Raw genomic sequence first — 20,089 nt, 5'->3', positions numbered from 1 at the left:
TATTCATCACTTGATACAACAGTTAGTTAAAGTGAAGTAGGAGATATTCATCACTTGATACCACAGTTGGTTAAAGTGAAGTAGGAGATATTCATCACTTGATACCACAGTTGGTTAAAGTGAAGTAGGAGATATTCATCACTTGATACAACAGTTAGTTAAAGTGAAGTAGGAGATATTCATCACTTGATACAACAGTTAGTTAAAGTGAAGTAGGAGATATTCATCACTTGATACAACAGTTGGTTAAAGTGAAGTAGGAGATATTCATCACTTGTCCCTCACAGGACCATGTACCTTTAACCACTGAAATAAATAACTTTTAACAATATTGACCTTTGATACTACAGTTGGTAAAAGTGAAGTAGGAGATATTCATCACTTGATACTACAGTTGGTTGAAGTGAAGTAGGAGATATTCATCACTTGATACTACAGTTGGTTAAAGTGAAGTAGGAGATATTCATCACTTGTCCCTCACAGGACCATGTACCTTTAACCACTGAAATAAATAACTGTTAACAATGTTGGCCTTTGATACTACAGTTAGTTAAAGTGAAGTAGGAGATATTCATCACTTGATACTACAGTTGGTTAAAGTGAAGTAGGAGATATTCATCACTTGATACTACAGTTGGTTAAAGTGAAGTAGGAGATATTCATCACTTGTCCCTCACAGGACCATGTACCTTTAACCACTGAAATAAATAACTTTTAACAATATTGACCTTTGATACTACAGTTGGTTAAAGTGAAGTAGGAGATATTCATCACTTGATACAACAGTTAGTTAAAGTGAAGTAGGAGATATTCATCACTTGATACTACAGTTAGTTAAAGTGAAGTAGGAGATATTCATCACTTGATACTACAGTTGGTTAAAGTGAAGTAGGAGATATTCATCACTTGATACAACAGTTAGTTAAAGTGAAGTAGGAGATATTCATCACTTGATACAACAGTTAGTTAAAGTGAAGTAGGAGATATTCATCACTTGATACTACAGTTAGTTAAAGTGAAGTAGGAGATATTCATCACTTGATACTACAGTTGGTTAAAGTGAAGTAGGAGATATTCATCACTTGATACTACAGTTGGTTAAAGTGAAGTAGGAGATATTCATCACTTGATACTACAGTTGGTTAAAGTGAAGTAGGAGATATTCATCACTTGATACTACAGTTGGTTAAAGTGAAGTAGGAGATATTCATCACTTGATACAACAGTTGTTTAAAGTGAAGTAGGAGATATTCATCACTTGATACAACAGTTGGTTAAAGTGAAGTAGGAGATATTCATCACTTGATACTACAGTTGGTCAAAGTGAAGTAGGAGATATTCATCACTTGATACTACAGTTGGTTAAAGTGAAGTAGGAGATATTCATCACTTGATACTACAGTTGGTTAAAGTGAAGTAGGAGATATTCATCACTTGATACAACAGTTAGTTAAAGTGAAGTAGGAGATATTCATCACTTGATACTACAGTTGGTTAAAGTGAAGTAGGAGATATTCATCACTTGTCCCTCACAGGATCATGTACCTTTAACCACTGAAATAAATAACTGTTAACAATGTTGGCCTTTGATACTACAGTTAGTTAAAGTGAAGTAGGAGATATTCATCACTTGATACTACAGTTAGTTAAAGTGAAGTAGGAGATATTCATCACTTGATACTACAGTTGGTCAAAGTGAAGTAGGAGATATTCATCACTTGATACTACAGTTGGTCAAAGTGAAGTAGGAGATATTCATCACTTGATACTACAGTTGGTTAAAGTGAAGTAGGAGATATTCATCACTTGATACTACAGTTGGTTAAAGTGAAGTAGGAGATATTCATCACTTGATACTACAGTTGGTCAAAGTGAAGTAGGAGATATTCATCACTTGATACTACAGTTGGTCAAAGTGAAGTAGGAGATATTCATCACTTGATACTACAGTTGGTTAAAGTGAAGTAGGAGATATTCATCACTTGATACTACAGTTGGTTAAAGTGAAGTAGGAGATATTCATCACTTGATACTACAGTTGGTTAAAGTGAAGTAGGAGATATTCATCACTTGATACTACAGTTGGTTAAAGTGAAGTAGGAGATATTCATCACTTGATACTACAGTTGGTCAAAGTGAAGTAGGAGATATTCATCACTTGATACTACAGTTGGTCAAAGTGAAGTAGGAGATATTCATCACTTGATACTACAGTTGGTTAAAGTGAAGTAGGAGATATTCATCACTTGATACTACAGTTGGTCAAAGTGAAGTAGGAGATATTCATCACTTGATACTACAGTTGGTTAAAGTGAAGTAGGAGATATTCATCACTTGATACTACAGTTGGTCAAAGTGAAGTAGGAGATATTCATCACTTGATACTACAGTTGGTTAAAGTGAAGTAGGAGATATTCATCACTTGATACTACAGTTGGTTAAAGTGAAGTAGGAGATATTCATCACTTGTCTCTCACAGGATCATGTACCATAAGCCATTGAAAGAAAGAAGAAAATTTCAATACTACCGTTGGTTGAAGCATAAACGATACAGGAGATCTGAGGTTTAATTGCAGTGAAGTTCAATGTATATTACGTTATGTAATTCTAAATTTCTTGAATATATTAACTGTGCTTTTACATGATTGATATGGCTTAGTAAAACTAAGAGTACTATTGGTGGATAAAAAGAGTTTAAAGTTTACTTTGCTTCTCAGCATTGGAACTTAATATTCCATTGTTATCGTTAAAATTAAAGATACATTGAATTCGATGCACAGATACACAGTTGCTGGTTTATATCTTTGTTTGTTACAAAATAATTTTGAATTACCTTGGTATACGTGGTTGTAGTTCCTGTCATATAGCTATTAAGTCGTTTGTTATAATTCTTAATGTGGTATGAGTTTGTATGTCTTTACCACTTCTAGTTCTCAGTGAGTCAGCGGTAAGTTTACAGATTTAAGACGTTGAAATTCATGACTCGATTCTCAGCACCCGGCACAAAAACAAGAGCAACGTTTTGTCATTCCATCTGGATGTAAAACGTTGTTGCCATTGATAACATTAAGAACAGTTTTTAATACTTCTGAAACAAAACCTTTTAAGTCTACGAACACTTCATAAACCAGAGCATTTAATAAACAACGACCTTCATAACAGTGGTTATTATTCGTTTCAGAGTGTTATCACAATATAGCAATCGGATCTAGCGAATTTTTTTATACAGACAAAACTTGATTTCAGGCGAAGCATTATGTTTGTGAAAAGATTGTCTGGCCTTTCGAGATACCCACTTTCTGGTGTAAAGGTAAGTGGTACAAAAACAGCGCGTGCATGTTTACATCTAACTGCAAAACGTGTGTGTGTTTTTATTTTTTTGTTTATCGTATCTGTTTCTTCATGTTACACAAGTAACTTGGAAAGATGTATCGTGAACATATAGTCCAAATTATTATAGTTAATTTTGTGATTGTAGGTCATTTGAATGAGGTCACACCAGTAAACGTGTGTACACGAGTTTTTTATTGCATTGTGTTCGAATAAACTGTACCGTTATTCGTGGGCTTGTAATATAGTTAATTAAACAAATATCAAGTTTATTTGGGAACACAATAACAAGATAAATAAGGACTTTTAAAACTGAGTGCGATTAAGTCCAACTTCTTGAAAAGAAACAAAGAAAACTAATTCCCTTTGAAACGGCTTCGAGAAATGCAACACGGCAGATCTCGCGTAATTCTGCAACGTTTTACATGTAGTTTATTTCTCCTAGCAGCAATTTGTTTTTCGTATTTCTTCAGAAGCTGTCAAATAATAAATCGTTTACGTAACTGTCTAACGCAATGTAGGATGTCCACGTTGAAAACTGGCGGGAAAACGTTCGTATTTCTTTGTGTTTGTTGTTGTTTTCCATTATTATCCGGTCTTACAACTAAATGGCCCGGCAAGATCAGGTGGTTAGGGCGTTCGATTCGTAATATGAGGGTTGCGAGTTCCCCATCACTCCAAACATGCTCGCCCTTTCAGCCACGAGGCGTTATAATATATGGTCAGTTCCATTGTTTGTTGGTAAAAGAGAAGCCCAAGAGCTAGTGGTGATAACTGGCTGCCTTCCCTCTAGTCTTACACTGCTAAATTAGGGAAAGTCATCGCAGAGAGCCTTCGTGATACTTTAAAACAAAATCAAAACCTACGTGATTTCTCTAGCAATAATAATTTAAAGTAACGTGATGATTTGTATCTGACAGACAAATACTATTTATATACGTACAAATTACTATGTATGAAGATACTTAAAGTAAAGACAGAACGAAAATTTGTAATTCTGGTTAAGGCGTCCTCTGTGATATTACAGGTCAAACAAATTCCGATCAACAACTTTGTTTCAAACTATATTTAAATTAAGATCTACCAAACGTTTCTGGAGTGTTACCTATACTAGGGGACTAAACCATCAAAAACAGCAACCAAGGTTGCCAGCAAACCTATATTTTCGTTTCTGCAAGCTGTTTATTTGTTTTAAATTTCGCACAAACCTACACGAGGCCTAATTTAGCAGTGTATGACTAGAAGAAAGGCAGTTATCACCACCCACTGCCAACTCTTGGGCTATTCTTTTACCAACGAATAGTGAGATCTACTGTCACATTATAACGCCCAAACGGCAGAAAAGGTGAATATGTTTGGTGTGACAGGGATCCGAACCCGCGACTCTCGGATTACGAGTCTAGTGCTTTAACCACTGGGCTGTGCAACCTGTTAACCACATGAAAAAGTAACTGAAGAGTTACGTGGTGTACTGGCTATAAACACGTATGTATAGACACACCCACGCTAATTAGCTACAAGGACAGGATTAAATATACCTCTCAGTTCGTTACATCTTTCACAGAAATAACGTTTAACTTGTTACAAAATTTTGAAAAACTATTTAAATAAGTATATTTCATTTTCTATGTTATGAAAAAGATACAATCATACCAGTTCCACAGTACAGAAGAATGTTTTCTTATCACTCGTATCTTAAATGATACTTAACCTGTTGACTGCCAAGTATTTCAGCTGCGACAATACAACTCTAATGCTTCTTCATTTTGTAACTTTTTTCGTGACGCCATTTTGGATCGAAAGTGAAACAATTTGTAAGTAGGTCAATTGCATGATTGGTGCTGACATCTAGCGTTGAAGTTAGGTATTGTTGAGAACGAATTAACTTGTCCGTGGCACTGTGCAAGCCGATCGGCTTGGAATAGTTATCTCGTCTACAGCACTGAACATGTTAAGGTTATTTTAAGCCACGAACATTTGTGTTTAATGAACTTTAAAGAGTGTATTTTCTTATAGCAAAGCGACATCTGGCTATCTGTTGTATCAACCGAGAGAAATCAAACCCATGATTTTAGCGTTGTAAGTCCAAAAACTTATCGCTGTTCCCGCAAGAAACATAAACCGTAGAAGTTCAGTCAATTTTTAATTAATGCAAATGTATGCTGAATGGCTTCTTTATTAAAGCGTACCCACATAAAGTTAGATTTGACCATCTCTTGCCATAAAAAAACAACTTGTATGATGAAATGTGCCTTGTTTGCAGTCCATTCATTGAGCAGTTTGAACTACAATTGATTGGGGGTTAAGGGATGTAATGCTTAAAGTTAAACTTTTTTTGTCCAAAGAAAATGGCTGTGGTCTTGAATTTCGAATGCTACAAATTTAACAGATTACTGTATCATTGTGTCAAAGAAGAAACCTTGTACATCAAAGTGAAAATACAGCTTTATTGGGTGTACTTCACCGATAAAAGAAATGTTCAAGAACGTTCTTCATATATTTGTTCTTCTAAAAGAATCCAAACAATCTCTAATTTCAAATACTTCTCCACACTGTTACTCCACCTCTGTCTTCTTGCAACGTCCGAACAGCACAAGCAAAATTAAATGGCGCACGAGAACACATTGTACACAGTTATTAATACTCTAGGTATCCATGAAGCTCCTGTCTCCATCTGAGAAATCGGTCTTCAGATTGGTAGATAGCTTTCACGGTTTTGTAATGTATTTCGCTTGAGACTATGGGGCGTAACCAGGATTACGGTTGGGGGAAGAGCATAACGTACCAATTTCTGAAAATACTTTTACCTTCCTTTTTTAAAAGGTTAGATCACCTGAACATTGAATAAATATGCAATAAGGATATGATACTAATTTAATGATTTTTATTCGCTAAAACTAAAGTGAATAATTTTTTATCATCTTCACAGAAAATTATCTAGTTAGTGACATTAAGAAACTGCATGCAAGTAGTTATTAGTCGCTATGATGTAATCTATTCTCACTTTAAGCTTCTGGTGTCATTCACAGTAGCGTAATTACTTTTGCTTTTAAATTTTGATTTGACCGTTTCTTGTGGACATGTGTCGCTTGGTCAGTCTGATTTCATTGTTAATCCCAGCCAAGTTTTCAGTCAACACCAATAAACTTGAAGAGGACCATGGTCGCCTCTGGCCCTCCCCTTGTGACGGCTGGAAACAGTTGAATCCTGACCTCTATTGAAGATATCAGACAATTTTATGTGTGCAAAACTTGTTAAATCATCTTTTATATCATCAGCGGGTTCAGAGAATTAATTTCTTTCTAGTAATAAATGCGCACCATTTTGATTGCCACTAGTGTAGTAACGTCCAGTGATAGATGTGTAATAAACAATGAGTAATAACGCTCCTGAGTAATAAACAACGAGTAATAACGCTCCTGACAGACTGGCCCTCAATAATAGAGAATATAGAAGTGATTCTTGATTACGAGAAACCCAATTGAAATAAATCTCAAGATTCAACAAACTACAAAACCTTACACTATACGTACTATATGTTCCCGACATCAGAAGAGATCCTTTCTCCCGACAAAAACATACATACATTTACTGAATAAACACAGTTTTAAACATATCTGTAAAGAATTTTAAAATATGATTGGATAGACTAGGAATTCGGTTATCACATATTCATGAAGTACACTGCATGGCCAAACGTATGTGGACACCCCTTCTAATTAATGAGCTCAGCTATTTCAGTCACATCCATTGTTAACAGGTGCATAAAATCAAGCATACAGCCATGCAATCTCCATAGACAAACACTAGCAGTAGAATGGGTCGTACTGAAGAGCTCAGTGACTTTCAACGTGGTACTGTCATAAAATGTCACCTTTCCAACAAGTCAGTTCGTCAAATTTCTGCCCTGCTAGAACTGCCCCAGTCAACTATAAGTGTTATTATTGTAAAGTTGAAATGTGTAGGAGCAACAACAGCACAGCCACGAAGCGGTAGGCCACACAAGCTCACAGAACGGGACCGCCGAGTGCTGAAACTCGTAAAACTCGTCTGTCCACAGTTGCAACACTAACTACCGAGTTCTAAACTGCCTATGGAAGCAACGTCAGTACAAGAACTGTTCGTCGGGAACTTCATAAAATGGGTTTTCATGGCCAAGCAGCTATGGAAAAACCTAAGATCACCATGAGCAATGACAAGCGTCAGCTGGAGTGGTGTAAAGCATACTGTCATTGGACTCTGAAGCAGTAGAAACGCTTTCTCTGGAGTGATGAATCACGCTTCACTATCTGGCAGTCAGACGGACGAATCTGGGTGTCGCGGATGCCAGGAGAACACTACCTGCCTGAATGCATAGTGCCAACTGTAAAGTTTTGTGGAGGAGGAATAATGGTCTGGGGCTGTTTTTCATGGTTTGGGCTAGGCTCTTTAGTTCCAGTGAAGTGAAATCTTAATGTTACAGCATACAATGTCATTCTAGAGAATTGTGTGCTTTCAACTTTGTGATAACAGTTTGGGGAAGACCCATTTTTGTTTCAGCATGACAATACCCCCGTGCACAAAGAGAGGTCCATAAAGACATGGTTTTCCGAGATTGGTGTGGAAGAACTTGCTGGCCTGAAAGAGATCTGACCTCGACCTCATCGAAGACCTTTGGGATGAACTAGAATCCCCGACTGCGAGCCAGACCTTCTCGTCCGACATCCGTGCCCGATCTCACTAATGCTATTATTGCTGAATAGAAGCGAATCCCCGCAACCATGTTTCAAAATCTGGTTCAAAGCCTTTCCAGAAGAGTAGAGGATGTTATAGCAGCAAAGAGGAGACCAATTCCTTGATAATAAACATGGTTTTTGGAATGAGATGTTCAATAAACACGTATGGGTGTAATGGTCGGGTGTCCACATACTTTTGGCCATGTGGTGTAAATATACTGGGCTTTTGTTGTTTCTGTAAACTTTCAGTTCCTTTCGTTATCACGAGTTGTGAAGGTATTTGTGTATTGAATTATATATGTTTAAAAACTGCAAACATTTTATATTGTTGAGAACACTTCTGATAACTTGAGGTAAGGTAGATAAACGTATACGGTTTGGAGAGGAGCTGGAAAACTTCACAAAAATTTAACATCTTAACAAACGTAAAATGTTTGGAGGTTTTTGTAATACTCAGATGTAAATAGTTTATTTCTAATTGCAATTATTACATGTTTTAAATACAAAGATTGTTACCCTCATTGTGAGAGTAAAACATGTATTAATTCTTTAATTATGAATGTATTTAATTTACAGAAAATGAGTATCCATATACCCCATATTTGAGAAACAAACATTTGCGATCGCTTGGTAATATTTGATTAACATTAGCGATTCATCCGCCTTGTAGTAAATTGTGAATAAAATGTGAAAAAATTTGTTTTGTTTGTTATTGTCGTTATGTTGTTTTTTTTTGGCAAATGCGCAAATTACGACCTTATAGAACAGACTTATCATGAGAAATCATAGGTAATTCGAAAATTAATTTAAAATAATATCATTGTAAAATAAAATATGCAACGTGTGTTGATCCAATGGTTGAAAAAGCAAGTAAATACTTTGTTTATTGTTTTAAAGGTTGTAAGTGATTAATAAGCGTGTCGCTTAATCTATTAGCAACTATCATTCATTAATCGCCCAGTTCTACAACTGTATCCACAATAATATCTTTGTTTATTTGTTTGTTTCTGAAAGTTGCGCAAAATTACATAAAGTCTATCTTTGCTAGTAATTTCTGATTTGAAACATTTAGACTACTAAGAAAACAATTAGCCAATAATTAGACTACTCTAATCAAATAGTGGGATGTGACCGTCACTCTCATAAATGCAACCACATTGCCAGAGTGTAGAGCTTTCTTTCACAAGATACTTTCAAAGTGAAATAGCTATATTTATTAATAATAAACTTTCGTTATAACATAAAATAAATTACAATTTCCAAACACTCATGTTTTGGGTTTTTTCTAATTAGATGAAATTATTATTTATAAGTAATTCTTTTGTGTCTTTAATTTTAATTCAGTACACGTTAGGGTAGTCTGGCATGACCAAGTGCTCGATTCGTAATTTATAAGTCGCGCGTTCGAAGCCGTCGCTGAATTCGTTGGTAAAGAGTAGCCCAAGATTTGGCGGTTGGTGGTACTGACTACCTGCCTTCCCTCTACTTGAGCGTTTGTTGTGCAAGAAAATTAGCGACAAGTATATATTACGTACCAATTTGCTATATGAACAATAATATATATCAAACTTTAAGGCAAGGCAGAGATCCACAATTAACATGATTTTTAGCTGAAGCATAATGACTCATAGAATGGTTATGAAATTTTTGTTTTTTGAAAGAACAAACTTTTAGTTCATAGCTCCGTCATCTATTGGTCAATTCGAAATCTAATTACAGTTCTGAACTCGGGAGGCCGAATCCGTTATGTATTTGATCATGTCCAAGGTCTCGTGGATTAATTTATTCTAATTCCGCTTAAAATAATTTCCGTTTGAGGGTAGGCTGGTAGAAAACCTGATGAGTTAATTGAACATATTTTTCGTCAATGTAGTATATTTGATAATTAACCTTTGTACTTCTTTTTTTCCCTTTAAAATATTGTATCATTCTTATCTCGCAAACTGTTTAATAAACGTAGATTATTATTTAGTTACATGAATAAAATATATGCTGTTTATGACTATTAAAACTTGGACTGTACCAACGTTTAACTTTGGTATTATTGTTCCTCGCTCTCGATTCCTATTTTGTGAAAACTATGCCACGCCTATGTTGTTAAAACTAAGGTAAGTGTTATATGTCTTACGAACTAATTTATAAAATAATCTGGCTAGCAGCTTATGTTTCCAGAAACAAAGATTTGGTTTCTCGTATGCGCAAAATAAACCTCGTACTTAAATATTAGACAGAACTGTGTTCTTTAAATTCATGACTTTTTTTCGGTTGTACATAGTACAACGTTTGTTTAATTTATTCACAAGGTTTACCTGATCTTATCAGGTGGGATACAAGAACTGAATTTGGTTAAAAACTAATGTGAAGTGTAATAATTACATTGAATATATTATTAAATTAAATAATATATAGTGCAACTGCAGAAAAATACGTTAGGCCTATAACAATGATTAATTGATTTTGTTTACCTCTGCTTCAAGCTTGCGTTTTTTAGAACATGGTGACTTGTAAACAGTAATACTATAAAGAAACATTTTTACAACCGACATTTGTTGTTTCCCAAACCTTTTCAGCTTGCCGAGCATTTTTAATATCCAAATTTGTGTCGCATGTTCGTATGACAGGCCTAGTAGACTGTCGCAAAACACTGTTACATAAATGTCTAAATAAATCAAATTTGAAATTTAAAAATTATTAAATTGATAATAAATTTACATTTAATAAATAAAAATTACTTTAACTTCCGCGGCACATAGTTTAGGAAGCACTGCTGTATAGGGTGGCCCGTAAGTCCCTACCCGTCCATATATCTGATGTATCTGTGTGCTGTCCTTCATTCTCGCTACATAATATTATGCGACGCCATGTTCTGCGAGACATTTTCAAGTGTAAATGGGCTTACATCGGCCATATTTCTCTGAAACAAATGAAAAAATTTATAATACATGCGTAATTGAATATAACATATTAACAAATGGATGGGTAGGAACTTACGGGCCACCCTGTAGAACACTTGATTGTGCTAGATTATTATATCCTGTTGTGATTTGTAATAGGGGCGCTCTCTATATAAATTTGTATTGTCGAGTTACTCTAGTACAAACCCAACGTGGGTTGATGTGGTGTCGTTATGATTGTTGCTGAGACTATTATGCACGCAAGTAATCTGTGTTTGTGGAGCAAAGTTAACGTTGCAAGGTTTTGAACATCGTTTAAAGTATCTGTTGTTCTTAAACTAGTTTTAGCTTCAATACACTGACAAATTGTCAGATTAATAAATACTACATCTACCGGGCTTTAAGTACAAATCGATTAAGTTTTCATTTCCGTCCTACGAAAGGATCCACAAAGAGTTTGTTTTAAATCCGCTGTTGGGACAAAAACGAAATAAAACTTGTGGAAGTAGCATGACTGGTTTTGTATCGTTGGCTTATCGCTCCAAATCGCACATTGTATCAATTGGGAGGTGTACGTCATTCGTATATTTTATATAAATTATAGACGACCGGAATAATTCTTTTTTTACCTCACCTTTAAAAACCAGTTAGTGGTAAGTTGACGCCGACTAACGGAAACTAGTTTTATGACTCAATGAATTTTATTGTTTTCGCTCATGTTTTATCATAATATAAACCGGTTCTTTCGAAGAACTATTTGGATTCGTATAGTGTATAGAAGCGAAATAAAACTCCTTGCGAGTTTTCATTAATTTTGTACTTTTACTTTCTATATGTTTTTATATGACGAATATTATATTTTACGGTCTCCGGTTTTTCTATATTAAACATGTTCTCCATTGGGACAGCGGTACAGCTCTAAAAGCAGAGGTTTGATTCCCCTGGGTGGACATAGCCGAATGCTCGACGTGGCTCTGCTATAAGAAAAACGCATACTCCCTCATATTACACCAATTTCATTGTAACCAATAAGAACTAACTGCTTCTAACCTCTTTGGACGTAATAAACAAATGATTATTAATTCAATACTGATTTCTCTGTAATGGGACTATTGTTATTGAAATTTTAAAAATGCAATGATAATATTATAATATTCTTATACCTTTTAACTCGCACCTTCTGTGCAGTAAATCAAACGCTGTTATTTGATTGGTATTCTCTGGTAAGTGGGATTTAACAGCCAATCAGAAAGCATATAATATTTTGCCAAAAAGAGGTTTTTACCAATGAAACTCATTTCACTTACTCTCTGATACTGATGTACGGCGGTGTCTTGAAATACCCACTCCAACTGTTTCCTAAAGGTGGCTGAAAGCGATATTAATTAATATACAAGTCTGTAAGTCAAAAAATCACACTTCAGGTCGTATTTACAGGGTTGCGTGAAGATGAATACAGACGTCATTTTGTTTACTGGCGTAATACTATCACTGTTTTCAGCTTTGATGTACAGCAACGTGAATGGCCAAGAGTCTCTTAACTCAACTCTCTCGTCGGCTGCTAAGAACGAAACTAAAATGGAAACTGTAAAGGTAGGTGTGAAGGAATATCCAGAACATATTTCCAGTAAATTATTAAGATCTTTGTGCAGCTGTGATGTAATTTAAACCATAGCTAGTTTGAAGCTTTGCTATATTCACTGTTATCAGTGTTAAGCTACAAGGATGTTTTGTAAATACCGATATTAATGTCTCTCACTTTCTAACCACGATTTTTGCACGTTATGTAATTAAAATAAACCACAAATTCACGTGATTGTTATTACTTTGATATTGGAACCTGATATCTGTGTATCTAGCTACAATGTGGCATTAGTTTTACTGAGTTCTCGCCGTCACCTCATTCTCGTATATTTTATTTGGAGGGGTAAATTGTTATACTAACCATCTGCAAATAATTAAGTTGTAGCTCTGTCTCCATAATGAGACGAGTTGATCGACAATGTAGTCAGCTAGGTGATAAGGAATGTCAATTATTTTTTTAAAAGGTTAAATATTTCTCTGAAATGAAAACGTAGGAACAAGAAAGATTATTAAACTTTTAGAAGTATATACTGTACATTTATTAAATTGGTTATGTTTCAATACATTATACCAGTAAGTTGTTTAAATTGAAAAAAATTTAAGTTCGTTAAGCCTAACAGTAGAAATTATATACAAGCAGGTTCATCGAATTATTGAATTTTAACATAACCACGACTATTTTCCTATTACATCACACAACAGCAGCTGACCAAGTGATTTTATTCAGTAAAACCTTACACCAAATTACCAACTTTTTAAAAGTTACCTTATAATAGCACAAACTTAAGTTTGCTTAAAACTGAACAGGTTAAAATAAAGTTGCTAATAAAATCAAGGAAGAATTGAACATAAAAACAAAAAAGATATTCTCAGTAACTAAAGGAGTTAAAATAATCTTAGGATTAGAATGACCTAATCTTCGAGACGTTTTAGTATTATTAACAATGTTCCTGGGCGTCAGCAATATCATGCGTGGTGCACGTGTTTACTGAATTCATTTTTATTACTTACCAGGATTTCTTCCAGCTTATCTCAAATTAATAGTACAGATACGATTAGGGTAAATTAATTTGAGACCTTGAATGTGATCAAATACATCAATCGAAAATTGTGATTGGATCTGAAAATGGACAAGAGATGACCCATTTATAAGCCGAGGCCTGGTTGACCATTTTTGTGTTAAAAAAAATGTATGAACCCAAATCAGGCCTTATTGAGTATTCTTCATTTCTTAAAATGTATACAAGAACCTTCATTGTAAATGAGTAACATTGTGCAATTCATGTAACATTGTGCGATTGATGTAATATTGTATTTATTCTTAGATTGAACACTAATTTGCCGCAACACAATAGTAATTGCATAAGACGTTTCTTTTGTATATTCATGGAGGGGTTGGGGTGTTTTATAATATATTTCAGAGCAAAGCAACATAATAAGCTTTCTGCACCGTCCATCGCACATAATTAAACCCGATTTTTAATGTAGTGTTCAACTTGTTATTGAAACACGGTGTTCCTTAAAATTGAACAGAACAAATTTACGCAAGTGTGTTTTGTGTATTAGAATTCACTGTATCTAAATTGTTACAATTTTTTATTATTAAAACTCTGTGCTTTTACTGTGTTCACAACTCATATCCAATTTGTTACATTATAACTAATTTATAATGCTTAGTTCATTTTTTTCTGAAATATGTATGCCTTAAGCAATTTTTTCTAACCGTTTATTTCAAAGACCACAAATGGCAACCAAACTATGTGGACTACATATGATAGCAGTACAGGTAAAATGCAGGATGTTTTGTCTGCAGTGTCAACGTCAAATTCAGTTGAGGTAAGACGTGTACACTATTACACAGTATTTTTTGTAGAACAAGACTTTAGTAAGTTTTCAGTATTTTCCATGTTAGAAATTTAGTGTTATATGTAGAAATAACCATCTATAATTACCAGGATAAGTGAATTGTTAGTTAGTAACCAGTACATGACACACTTTACTGTCAGTTAACATGTAAGACAGTAAGAGTCGATGTCTGAGTCATTGTCAGTGAGTCAGCGTGTGTTTATCAGTCGATTAATGAGAAAATTCTGCTGTTAGGTGTATTAATAAGTAAGACATATGTACAGTTAACCTAGGAAATGTTATTCAAATATTCTGTTAAGTTACGTCTGCTATTGAAAGTAACCTGTAGGAAATGTTATTGAAGATATTAATTTATTATCACGTGGTCTGGACTTCACGTAATTTTTACTGAGTACTTTACAAGAACCCTTCCAATGATAATATGTTAGTGAATATAAAGATTGTTGCTGAATGCAGTTCTTGTTATAATTTTTGAAACAAAACGTTCTTCCAAACTATGCCTAAAGACAATAACACCTTACGGTAATTAGCCGATTATTCAACCACTGTTTCTGTGAATAACAGATAATACATAACTCATGTCATAAATGAAAACAGTTAAAATGAAAACTTTTTAATGTAGCAAACATTGTGAGACAGTTTGCGAAATACATTTTTCATTCCCCGATGGTAAGTACAAAAATCTGGCGAATGTATCATAAACCCAAGAAATGTGTGTTTTACTATCGCGTTTAATGTATATTCTAAGACACAGCTTGGTAAATTTTTTGATTGCTTCTTTTTAAAAACAACTTGCATAGTGTTGGGTCATTGAGTGTCATCTCTCTTACTAGTACATGTATTTAAATGTGTATTCATTTACCTATAGTATTTCTCTGCAGCCGTGACTCTTTCCTCGAATATCTTTATTCTTCTCAAATAACCGAGGTGATAAATATCCAAATTTTATTAACTAGAAATTTTTATAGTAGAACTTAACAATTCTATTTACGTTGTAATGGATTAGTTCGTTTCAGATATTTGAGTAAAATTTTACAAGTCGGTAAACAGTAGCCACTACCAAAATCCTGGGCCACTCGAACCCAATACTAGAGTTCGAATGTCAATTTACAACATACTAACAGCCCCAAAGTACGGAACGCGATTTTTTATGTGTCAACGGGACGCTAGCCAGTAGGTCACGCCACTTCGCTTAAAAATAACATTTACAAGTTACGTAAAAATTATATGAAATGCATATTTTTAGTTATTTTGGTTTATAAGTTTTTATTTTAAAAGGTGTTTAATGATGATGTTCTTTTTTAGATGTTTCGAATTTCAGAAGTTTCTCGATTTTGACTCTTAATTTTATGATGGATTATATTACAAATATATCAGTAAGTTTAAATGTTTTAAAAATTCAAATGACAGTTCTAAGCAAATGAAACCTGTAACGTAGACGAATAGTTTCTGTATAGTTCAGTAAGAAGGTCTTGTTTCTCGAATGTGTGTAATCATGAATTTGAACTAAAAATAACGGATTTTCGTCAGCTTTATGTACTTCCACCTGTAGGATAATAAACACGAAATGTCAGGTAAATTTCACATCTGTGCTCTCGTACTCGTTAGCTGGTTTAAAAAAAAAATTCTGACATATGTCGTTTCTGGAACTAAGTTTGGTGCAACAAAGGCAGGTTTCTAGTCTCGTGTACTTCTAAGTTTTTATATACTTTTTAAACCACGAAGTAATCAGTAAATGCGTAATAATTATTAGTGTTATACCGTAGTAATGTTTATTTTTAATACTATGAATTATTAGAAGGAAACTTGTTTCTTGTTTAACACAAAGCCAAACAATAAGCTTTGAGTTTTGCACACGGCACGTATCGAAATTTTTTTAGTGTTAAGCCTTATACTTACCAACAAACCATAGAAGGCTTTAGGTAGAATGTGTAATAACTAGATTTGTGTGATTTAATATCAAAACGTCTTGTATCTCCAACCATTAAAACTCAACATATGAACAATAAGGGACCATTTAATCATTCAAGGATGTCCTTGCATTCCCATTCTTGAGAAAATAAAATTTTCCAGTTTCTCTTCAGTTTAGAGGAAATATTCGCTTTCTCTCTTCAACCTTTACAAAACACTGTCCTCCATTATTATGAAAGGCAACGGTTTCCCAAGTCAATGACCTTGTAGAAAATAAATGTCAAGCCTGTCTTGACTTTTCAAAGTCTTAAACTCGTGACGTCATGGCCTGTTTTGTTCAAAGATATCTGAAGCCTTTTTCCTATTGATTCCCAGATAATCTTACAAGCATTAAGTATATCGTTGTGACTTCTTTCCATCTTTTCTCAAAATAAACTGAAATATCTTAACCTATCTAATTAAGATGACCCCCCACACACACACACACATTGAGGATCATTACAGTAGTTCTGATCGCTTTTAACAAATATATGCCCTTCTTTTATGTAAAAAATACAAATATTGTAGGTAAGGTTGGTTGGTTGGTTGGTTTGGTGGTTTATGGCGCAAAGCAACAAGGTTATCTGCGCCTTGTAGGTAAGGGCTCTAATAATGTCTGTAGATTGATGTTTATCCCCTTTAACATTAAATCAGTGTCTTTAAATATAAAAATTAGGTTTATTGTTCCACATTAGGTATATCACAGATGAGTCTTTTTCTGTCGCATCCATGAAGATTAAATCAAATGATTTTTGTAATCTAAAGTCTAACCACAGACGTACTTAAAGTAACGTAAGAAACTGTCATCAGTTAGAAATATTTCTACACAGTGATCTTTTACAATAACAATTACTTCTGAATCCTCTTGTCACCACTTAACCATTAATATATTAACTTGCTGACAATTTCAGACTTCAACAAGTAAAGAAGGGAATTCTGGAAGTTCCTTGGGATTTTCCGCAGTGATATTTACTCTAGCGTTAATAATGACGTTGTTACAGTTAGGACCATCAAAGTAGGTCAGTATGATTTCTATATATAAAAAGGTCACAATTACTTAGATGTATATCTAACTTTTACCTGCGCTCACAATTAGTATTTCAAAACCTGAATTGTGTCGAAAGTTTGATTTCGAATAATTCGTACTACTTGGATATAGATTATTAAACTTAGACGAATATACTATTTGCTGTTTTACGAAATTATATTATTAATAGATCGAGCACTTGTGTGAAGAAAATAAACAAAAAAGCTCTGTTATCATTTGGAATTAAATAAATACAATAAGCAGCTTTTATTTTTTATTTGAAATAAAATATTTACCGCTGAAGTCATAGATTTTTCTAAAACTTATAAAACAATAAACCGACATTATTGATCTCAAATCTTTTGCAATAAAAAAACAACTAAAAATCTAGAGTGTTTACAGAAATCAGTGAAATTTATTCTATCTGTTGGGTAAAAATAAAATATAGCAACAGAGGGCGCAAAACTCGAAAATTAATTCAGTTGATTATACTAAAAATACAGTTTCAAATCTCTAGTGAGTATATAAATCGATAAAATGCATTTAGTTGGTAATAATAATTATAATTAATATAAAACTCGGTAAAATTCATTTAGTTCTTTATAATGAAAAACTTTTAATTATTGAATAGTGAATATAATATAAAAATCCTTAATTTTTTTTCAGTTGATTAGTATAATAAACAAAATTCTGTACTAAGTAGAGAAATTTTTAATTTAGTTCATTATGTAGTTACTGTTACTTTATTATTTGATAATTCTCGATCTTTCATTAAAGGCCCAGCTAACCCTAAATCTTATATTTTGAAGAAGTTTAATACAAGTTTGTTTGTTTTTTCTAGCAGATATCTAACTCGAGAGAAAAGGAACTTTTCTTGTCCGACGATCAACTTCTGAGGATACTATATAATGAAACTAAAAGTAACTGTTCAGTTGGAGGTCTTTGACTGCAATCGTGTTTTTGTTTGTTATTGTTTAACTCAAAATAAAGTTTATGACAAGCCAGTCATCCAACAATAAACATGTGCCTTGATTTATTATTCTCCTGAAAGATGGACAGGTGACGAGGCACTCGAATCGTAATCTGAGAATTCGAATCCCTGTCACAATAAACATGCTCACCCTTTCAACCCTGAGGGAGTTATGTGACGTTCAATCCCACTATTCGTTGGTAAGAGTAGCCCAAGAATTGGCGGTGAGTGCTGATGACTAGCTTTCTTCCCTTTAGTCGTGTACAGCCAAATTAGGAATGGCTACCACAGGTAGGCCTCATGTAGCTTTACCCGAAGTTTAGGAACCGAACAAACGAACTTTCGTCATCGTATCATCTGCAGAAAACTGAGGGAAACAATATTAGGTTGTACGTGGCTGTATAAGTCAAATACAGAACGAAGGTATATCTTTCTAGCTTTACAGTTTGTTTATTATTAAACGAGAAGAAGCTTAGCAGACGATAAGATTTTGTGAATCTAGATGAAGACATTTCTAATAATGAGAAAGTCATTTCAGTATGGTTAATTTTATAGAAAAGTGTTTACCACCTCATAAGATTTACAGTAACCAAGTATAAACACAATTATTACTTTTACAGTAACCAAGTTCTATTAATTTTCCGAATGACTTGTATCTCGACCCCTCCCTCCCGAAAATTAAGGTGCTTTTAGCAACCTCTTATACTTCCAACTTCTCACTCTAATTGGTTAAGGCACTCGACTCGTAATCTGAGGGTCGGGGGTTCGCATTCCCGTCGAGCCAAACACGCTCGCCCTTTCACCCGTTGGGGCGTTATAATGTGATGGTCAATCCCACTATTCGTTGGTAAAAGAGTAGCCCAAGAGTTGGCGGTGGACAGTGATGACTAGTTGCCTTCCCTCTAGTCTTACACTCCTAAATTAGGGACGGTTAGCGCAGATAACTCTCGAGTATCCTTGTGCGAAATTCAAAACAAACCAATCTCGCTCTGAAATCTTCAGTTGCCACATTGAAGTTCCTTCCTGCCAACTGCTATGTTTAAAATAATTTATCGAAGTTCTTACGAAGAAATCGGAGTTACCTTTTAACTTTTTTTTCAACATATTATCGTATTTAGTCGTGTTATTAAATTACTAATGAATTAAAAAGTAAATGACCAAAGTGTTTATATAGAAAAAATCGTAGCTTGAAACTGAGGTCAAATAAATTGAAGTATTTAAAAAGTGACAATTTAACAAACCCGACAGTTTGATTGCAATGATAAGTCTGTTTACCAATTCCAATAGTATTTCGTTAATCACTTCACAAAATACTTATGTTAAATTTATATAGATATTTTATACTGGCTAACAGTAATGTAACGTGATTTAACGTCTAATTTTAATGTGTATAACGGGTATATAGCTGAACGACCCCGTGTGGTAAACTTTTGTATAATTTTATATCCTTATTTTTGAAATACAGATTCAAATAATCGCAGAAATTGATTTTAGATAAAACTAGTGACGTATATATAATGTAACATATTCACTTGTTAGGCGGGGTTTTCTGATCATTTGGTGAAAATGTCAAATTCAGTACACGTGACAATAACGATATAATAATGTTTGGCACACGTTACATTCGTAGGCCTGACTTCCCAAACAACACTGCAACAGAAATTCTGAAACCGATGCACGCCTACTTTACTTGTGTGACTAGTCGCAGAATTTCATCACCAATCGACTGTGTGTAATTAAAAAAAAAAACAAA

General features: G+C 34.1%; 1 protein-coding gene across 6 annotated transcripts; it reads left to right on the top strand.

The window, feature by feature from the left end:
* The first annotated feature begins 10,014 nt into the window (after positions 1-10,014).
* On the top strand, positions 10,015-18,386 carry LOC143251198 (uncharacterized). 6 transcript variants are annotated; one of them, XM_076502619.1, is made up of 5 exons: positions 10,015-10,153; positions 12,377-12,532; positions 14,261-14,359; positions 17,251-17,358; positions 18,208-18,386. In XM_076502619.1, exons 2-4 carry the CDS (start codon positions 12,389-12,391, stop codon positions 17,356-17,358), a joined length of 351 nt encoding a protein of 116 aa, XP_076358734.1. In that variant the 5' UTR covers positions 10,015-10,153; positions 12,377-12,388; the 3' UTR covers positions 18,208-18,386. The 6 variants fall into 6 exon arrangements, with proteins under 6 accessions (XP_076358734.1, XP_076358736.1, XP_076358735.1 ...); XM_076502621.1 differs by having other exon boundaries at positions 10,044-10,153; positions 12,441-12,532; XM_076502620.1 differs by lacking the exon at positions 10,015-10,153 and adding an exon at positions 11,144-11,592 and having other exon boundaries at positions 12,441-12,532.
* Positions 18,387-20,089: the final 1,703 nt, after the last annotated feature.

Source organism: Tachypleus tridentatus, chromosome 5 (genome assembly GCF_004210375.1).
Source record: "Tachypleus tridentatus isolate NWPU-2018 chromosome 5, ASM421037v1, whole genome shotgun sequence".
In the NCBI taxonomy this organism is placed as follows: Eukaryota; Metazoa; Arthropoda; class Merostomata; order Xiphosura; family Limulidae; genus Tachypleus; species Tachypleus tridentatus.
The sequence above is the reverse complement of the archived record's forward strand: the minus strand, read 5'-3'. Positions and strand labels throughout refer to the sequence as shown.

Excerpts from the sequence above, each read along its gene's own strand:
- LOC143251198 (XM_076502619.1), top strand. The coding sequence starts at position 12,389 with ATGAATACAGACGTCATTTTGTTTACTGGCGTAATACTATCACTGTTT. Across the intron at positions 12,533-14,260 it reads CTAAAATGGAAACTGTAAAG|ACCACAAATGGCAACCAAAC; the intron begins GTAGGTGTGAAG and ends TTTATTTCAAAG. Across the intron at positions 14,360-17,250 it reads CAACGTCAAATTCAGTTGAG|ACTTCAACAAGTAAAGAAGG; the intron begins GTAAGACGTGTA and ends TGACAATTTCAG.